The sequence below is a fragment of the Atta cephalotes genome, assembly GCF_000143395.1.
Source record: "Atta cephalotes unplaced genomic scaffold scaffold00017, whole genome shotgun sequence".
Lineage (NCBI taxonomy): Eukaryota > Metazoa > Arthropoda > Insecta > Hymenoptera > Formicidae > Atta > Atta cephalotes.
Window position 1 is genome coordinate 535,426 of NW_012130081.1, and position 7,657 is coordinate 543,082.

The 7,657-nt window shown below is 29.5% G+C and overlaps 1 protein-coding gene across 1 annotated transcript in view; it reads right to left on the minus strand.

Annotated features, from left to right (window-relative positions):
* Window positions 1-7,364: 7,364 nt before the first annotated feature.
* LOC105618470 overlaps window positions 7,365-7,657 on the minus strand; it is a 1,260-nt gene continuing 967 nt past the window's right edge. Inside the window, exon 5 of the mRNA XM_012200003.1 lies at window positions 7,365-7,428. Coding sequence (XP_012055393.1) covers window positions 7,365-7,428 — 64 coding nt within the window. The remainder of the gene's footprint in view (window positions 7,429-7,657) is intronic.

Below are 7,657 nucleotides of genomic sequence, written 5' to 3' on the forward strand. Positions count from 1 at the left end.
TCTCTCTCTCTCTCTCTCTCTCTCTCTCTCTCTTTCCTTCATAAAGCCACGGGTCGAGGAGAGCGAATCCGTTGCATGCCACAAATTGACTCAAATATTTACGCAATTGGCATGATAACCGCATTACGTGATTATGTACGGTTGTTGCGCGCGATCCCGATGCTCACCCTCTCGTCCCATCATCAGCACTCTCTGCCACCTCTCTCCTCTTCACCGTGTCTCTCGTGGCCTACCTCCACCTCCTCCATGACCTCCCGTATAAACGGCAAATCAGGGTTATTAAACGACCGTTCGCGGGACACGCATTGTTCGCGCTGGCCATGCAACTTCCGCCTCGAAGACCTTCCTGCTAACTTCGCCCCTTGCTCCGCTTCGTTTTTCCGCCTGTCTCGCTTCTCCGCGGCAAACATTATTTTTCTGCATACGAGCCTGCTCGTCCTACAATGTTCATTTTAAAGATACAACCAATTCCCGGGATTGTGTTTAGTATTTACGTCATTATATTAATGTAGATAGGGGAGGATAAGGGAGGATACGAAAAGATTTTGCTAAAAAGCATTTAAAAAGATAAATAGATATAAATTTGCAAATAATTCTGTTGAATTTTCAATATAATTATGTTGAAAGTTCAAGCATGGTAATGCTGCAAAAAATTTTATCAATAAGTTGGAGTTCTACATAATTATTTGGTTAGTTCAACAAAATTTATTTTCAGATCTATATCTAGCTAAATTTTTAGATACTTCAGCAAAACTATTCTTTCCGCTTAAAGATCTTTAAGTATCAAAATAAGACAATTTATTACTGCATAAATTTATGTTAATACATTGATCTGTCATTTATTTTTTAAAAGTAATGTTATTTGTATAAGTTCATTTATTGTTTATTGTGAGCTATTAATAAATAATCTTTAATAATTATATATAAATTGTATTACAATAAGTAAATTAGCTTTATTCCTGTTGATTAATAATACTGCTCCTTGTTTGAAATTAATATTTTATGTTTTGCAACAATAAATTATTTGTATAAATATCTATTGGCGGGATGAGAGAGTAGCTGCAACATTCGCTCGCCACCTATAACGATTGTGCTTTTAACGTGTCATTTTCATTCCCGAACGGTGCAAAACATCAAGGCCGAAATGTAATAATCGGTTATTTGAATAGATTACTAAATACAACTGGGAAAATACCTACTCATGCAACATTGTACAGACTGCTGATCGGACTAAAGTCGACAGTGACTTGCAGAAAAACTACCACGTGATATTTTTTCTTTCGCAAAAAGATTAAACATATTAATGATTCGTTCATACTATATTATAATCATGAAGATATATGTAAATTATCGGTTGCAGAATTAGATCTAAGACACGTTCAATTGATTGATAAAAATAAGTGAAACATATCATAATATTATTAACAAGAAAAATAAAGAAAATAGAGATACAAAATTGCATTTAACAAAAGGGATTATTAGTAAACTGATCAGAATTTATTGAAAATATTTATTCGGCGAGATTCATGTTGTAGTCAGCAGATTTTCTATAATTTTAAGAATTTTATGAAAGCTGCCAACATCTCACATCCCTATCATCCCTGTAAAGCATGGCGGCTGCATCTTATAGGCTAATATAAGTTTTGCTTGGCGATTTCACTTCGATAGTTGCTTCTTCGAAAATACAGTTACTTCAGCTGTCGATCTAGCGTCGATCCGTTACGTAACATTCTATGGAAACGTTCATTTGTGTTGGTTCGGGTCGGCACGGAACGCGCGTTACGTGCGGTTTCCGTAAATTGCTACGTGCGAACCCGGCCGATCCGCGTCGCGCACGATGTACATACTCGTCGACGTGACGGTGTTGGTATCCTTAAGATGCGATCCCGCGAAAAAAGCTCCCCTCGCGCACAAGTTGGCACGCCGCGCCGCGGGGGAAATCGACTGTCGGAAAAATCGCTGCACGGAAATCGCACATGACCGATGAAAGCGGCAGAGAAAATGACGTTTCGTGCACGTGCGAATTATGCATATGATTATTATGCAAAAAGTGTTAGAGAAAAATTGGAAACGCATGAAGATGTTCCGCCGAAAGGATTATGCTTGATCTCACGAATAGGTATATTCGGCGCACAATAAGTAATTAGCTGATTTAAATAATGCACATAATAATTATTATTGGAAAGTTTATGCATGGTAGCAATTCTAAGGGATATTGATGCGCAGTTTAATTGCAATCGAGAGGAATTACTTTGAGAATTACATACATCCATTATAAACTAATTATTGCTATTGGGTAATACTTATTTCATCATATGGTGGAAATATCAAATGCAAAGGTCACTACGTTCAGAAATTAATTTTGTCAGCATTTTTTATTTATTATCGCTAATATTCTGGAAAATGCAATGTTTTTTTTTATATATACAGATGGTATAAGGTGATAAAATTTTTTTCAGATTGAAATTATATATTGAAGATAATCTGCATCTTCTTACAACTGACTAACTAGTAGGTACTAGCTGTTATAGAGATAAACGAATCTATACTTGTATTAAATCATAAAATCATTGTAGCTAAAAGCTATATTTATCTTAAAAAGTAAACAGAACTATACATGCTTAGTTATATTTAACTAAAAAAGTGAAGCTATAAGATATACTTATATCCCTTGTATTCAAAACTTTTCTTAATTCATTCGTCTATAGAAAATGATTTATATACAACATAAATAAAAGTTTATAAACGTAAAAATACAATTTAATTATTGAATATGCATATATATAAAATAGAAATAAGTTATAAGAAATATGACGGAAGAAAAAGAAAGATTCTTTCCAATAATCACCTTCTCACCTTATGTTGAGATTTAGGTTATCATGCTAAGAGAGTGAATCGTTTCGCGGTTACCGCATAATGAATTAAAATTACTAGTTGCGGCGACGAGACTTAAACACAAAGTATCGCTTTAAAGGCAAGAATTATTGTAATTACAACAATTTATTGTTACAGGCAATGGCGCAGAATATTCAATGGATCGATGGCGCTATCTAGCGATGTCTTTTTCAGACATGTAGATAGATAGATAATACAGTTTATTGGCCCACAGTTAGAATACAGTCATTTTACATATATTCGCAGTCTTGCAGCTACCAATAGATGGCGTTAAAATTACAATGTAACAGGATGAAGTAACCCAGCTTATGATGTCTTTATGCTCAAAAATTAAACTACTTAAACCTAATATAAAAAACAATAATTAAAGCTATAGAATGTAATAACGGAAAATATATGCTTGAAAGGTTTTTTTAATTTAAAAGAAAAAACTTATATATCGATCTTGCATTCATTAAAGAAATTAGTTATAATCTCAATTTCGTTTTCATTCTTTTTAAAATTTCTTTAATGACAATCGGAGCTTTTATAACTTGTTAAATTTAACTAACATATTCTTTCTTTCTTTGGCAAATTTATTGCAAATTCATAATATATGGTTCCCATTTTCGATGAGATCACAAGAACATTTATCGCCATTGGTTATCTTAAATCTAAATAAGCTAAATTTCAAAGAATTATTCGCCACAGCGAAGGCGATTAATAGTTACAATAGCTTTCCTGTTTAGATTGCTGGAAATAAACCATGATTTGCTTAATTGAAAACAATATAGTTGAAAATACTCAGTGCCTTTATAAAGAACATTAGCTCTATATTTCAAGAAATCTTCATTATCCTTATTATCTCCAATGGGATACTCTATAATTCCGTTGAATTTCTACACATTATCGATATTTTATTTTAAATATAAAAAAATATTTTTATATTTAAACAAATACTTGCATTACTTATATTTACGTGCGTTAATATTTTACGATATTATTATCTAATCCATTTTTAATAGAAAATGTTACAAAATGAGAAAAATACCCAAACAGAACAACAAGTTACGACAACGTCAAATTGTTAAAATAAACGTTACTGACTAAAAAGTAACTTTCAGTAATTAATTTGTAGTCATTTTAATGTCATTTTGATATCATAATGATTTTATGTTCTGTTTAGGATAAATTATGTCAAAACATAAATATAAAAATTAAAAAGATATGAATATTGAATTTTACAAATTTGTAAATGTGAATTTGATAAATTTAAATAATCTGTGTTTCAAAGTAAATTAACTTTTTTATTAAACTAACACAAAATGCATAAAAAGAAACGTTTCCTGAGACATTTCCAGAAAAAGAATCTAACATTTCCTAAGAATCTGGCTTGAGGCTGAGGCTATTAGAGATTTTATCAGACAGCGAAATGTGACAAATATTTATCCAGTGATCTCAAAGAGAAGTCTCAAGAGATCTCTAAGAATAAATCCGTATTTTAGATAAAATCCGTTTACTGACGGCTCTGTATGCATATAAAAGGAAGCCTAGAGTGGACATGGCGTTTCAAATGGAACCTGTTTACTGGCGCCTCACAAAACGTGCACATGAAGAACTATGTAGGAGGATATTCCGGCAGGTAACATCTTTAAATTTGTTCTCTGTACGCAAAATATAATTACATAATATTGTTGAATAGCGCAATACAAAAATAATAATTGAAAATAAATTAGAATAATTTAAATTTTAAAAAGATACTAAAATGTGAAATATTCGCAATAATAATAATAATTGGAATTATAATTTAACTGAAGAATATTCAGACAAAATTTATTTTTAGAGATGTAGTTTAAGTTCTATTTCTCATGATTCACAAATAATATAATCAGTTCATGAAAGAAGATTGTACATATTTATATTAATAATCTTTAAATAGAATAGGTATTAAATGTAATCCAGAGATATCTTTGATGAAAATATATTTATAAAAAAACAAATAAAGTCAGCTTTTTATAGAAACAATCACAAATTATTTAACGCTTCAAAATAATTTCAGATCGAATAAAATCTGTTACAATTAATCTATTATAATTAAAAATTATGCGTGCAATCTGTTCTGCATTCCGCGGACTCGATTTCATCTCAATATGTTATATATTCGATGTCCATAATTTCGAATTTTGATTAAAAATTTGGAAATTTGATTTGCTAATTGGTTAATTTGACATCCGAGACATCGTGTCTGTTGATTGATTAACAAGTTGTAATTAATAGTTTGTATTTGTTTCTCAAAACTTTAAATTGATCGACAAGTTGCAATTGACAGCCAAAAAATTCAAGTGTTCTATATAAGATTAATTTTTAAAATTTTACAAAAATATTTACCAAAAGTTTAAAATCGCGTGGGAATCTTTAATTAAATATTTTATAATTTCTATTTACGTTTGCGTTTACAAGAAAAAGTAATCGTGTAAAAAATTGCTTTTAATATGTGTTTTCTATAGAAACGCTATGTTAATAATTATAAGAATAATTATAAGATATTAAAAGACTTGATAATTTTTTACATTTTTTAAATGATTTGAATTATTTTATTATTTATAATTTTTATTTTTATAATTTAGTTATTACCAGTATTTTGTGAACATATTACGGAATAGAATTATATACATAACACGGAAGAAAATCGGAGACCATAGATTTGTTACTCTTTAGATATGTTCATGTTTATCTTCCAGCATATCCATGATACAGGTTAACGTGCATGAGTTATATAGATGCATATATAGATGCTCTAATAAATAAGTTCCTCTAAAATTCGTGCATGTCCATTCTCAAGTTTCTCTCTTTGCAGATATTAAAACGATTCCTTATCCAGTCCATCTACGCTTGAATCTCTCATGTCTGAGAAATGATCACATGCACATAGGATTTTACTCTCTCATTAATGATAACTGTTTTCACTTGTATAAAGTCTAAGCTGTTTCTAATAAGAAACGGCTCACGATCGTGATAACCGGAAGTCACCACGTATTTATTATAACTATATTTTGTCTATGAAAACTATATTTTGTCTATGAATTGCCTACCATTTTCCTATTTATCAGTATCTGTCGTTGCATATCGCTCATCAACATCTCGTACTCATCACATTAAACGATGCCTCGCGGTGTTACGTGCAGTGCGTCTTGAAATTATTTATCGAGGAATATGCATTTATGTATATATAGCTATACTTTTCTTTACTAAAAAGTGCGTTCTATTTGACGCTCGCACGCTCGCAAACATCATTTATCTTTGTTTAATATTTGATAAACAACAAGGATGAAATAATTTCACGAGCGTAAACGGAACTCAACCTAAATATTACGTCGATTTTCATTTGTTACATGCACGTTTTCGGGAATGTTATAGAATATTATTATTTGTCGCACCACTGACGCGAAGGTAAGGGGATTCGCATATGCAATTTCAGCGAACAACTGTCGCGCAAGTTGCCATGCATCGAAAAAGTTGGTCTCTTATAAGTATGGGTTCGATTGCGTCGGCAATTTTCCATAAGTCGTGGAAATTACAAACGTCCGTAAAAACACAGTGTGTCAGATTAAGCAAAATGCATATAGAAGGAGGAGACGGCAAAAAATTTTCTCTGCAATTTTTGCAATTGTTTCTATCTTAGTCTATAATTTCGATGTAAGTACATGTATTGTATTAGGCCCGCAGGTATTTTTTCTTTATTTTTTCTTAGAGTTAATTAATTTTATTACTTCTTTGTTAATAATATTATATTTATATTATATTTATATTATATTTATATTTTATATTTATAATATTATAATATTATATATTTATGTTATATTTATCATAAATTATGATATAAATAAAAATCTTAATCTACATGCCAAGGATTTTTTAGTTAAACGAATTATAAAATTAAAGATATTAATTACATCTAAAATAAATTATCTTTTTGTACATTTTGTACTTTTTGAGATATATAATATGCTAGTAATGTATAAAACATAATATATACTACAGAATTAATTGTAATGAAAAATTGTATTAATTAGATTTTTTATTCGGGATTATATAGGAACAAGAGAAGGAAAAATAAAATTTTTCAGATTTCACATTGTCTTCAGATAAATATTCTCACATTGATAAGAACAATCAGAAAAATTGTTTGATCATGAAATAGTATTAATCTGCATTCTAGACAATTAGTATATTTTCTAATGACAAATTGTCAAATTTTGCTAATACACTGTACATTATTGTAACTTGAAACAAATTAAGTCTTATAATTAGTTTAAAAGATTGATTATTTATTGAAATCTCCATTTGGAGGTTTCAAAAAAATTGAAGAAATATGAAGCCATTTAATATTTATGTATTTATTAGTTTTAATTATTTCCCGTCACCATATAATAACAAAAGCCATATATTATTTAACTTTTCCAAAGCGACAAATAATTTCTGGATTTTTGTTATTTTGCTTGTGTGATTGCTGATTCAGTCCTTTTCTTCCTCTGCCACACTTCATTTTCGATGCTTAAATTAATTAAATAATTATTGATAAAAAAATTTCAAAATTATTATATAAAACTCAATAATTTGTAACATGTTTCAAACAAACATCTCAATCTCATAAAAAATATATATATATATATATATATATATATATACACATATGTATATTACTAATAATTACTTAATTTTAAGTTAATTAATTATTAATTAATTAGACTAAATTTAAATTTACTTTTTTCCACGATCTGTA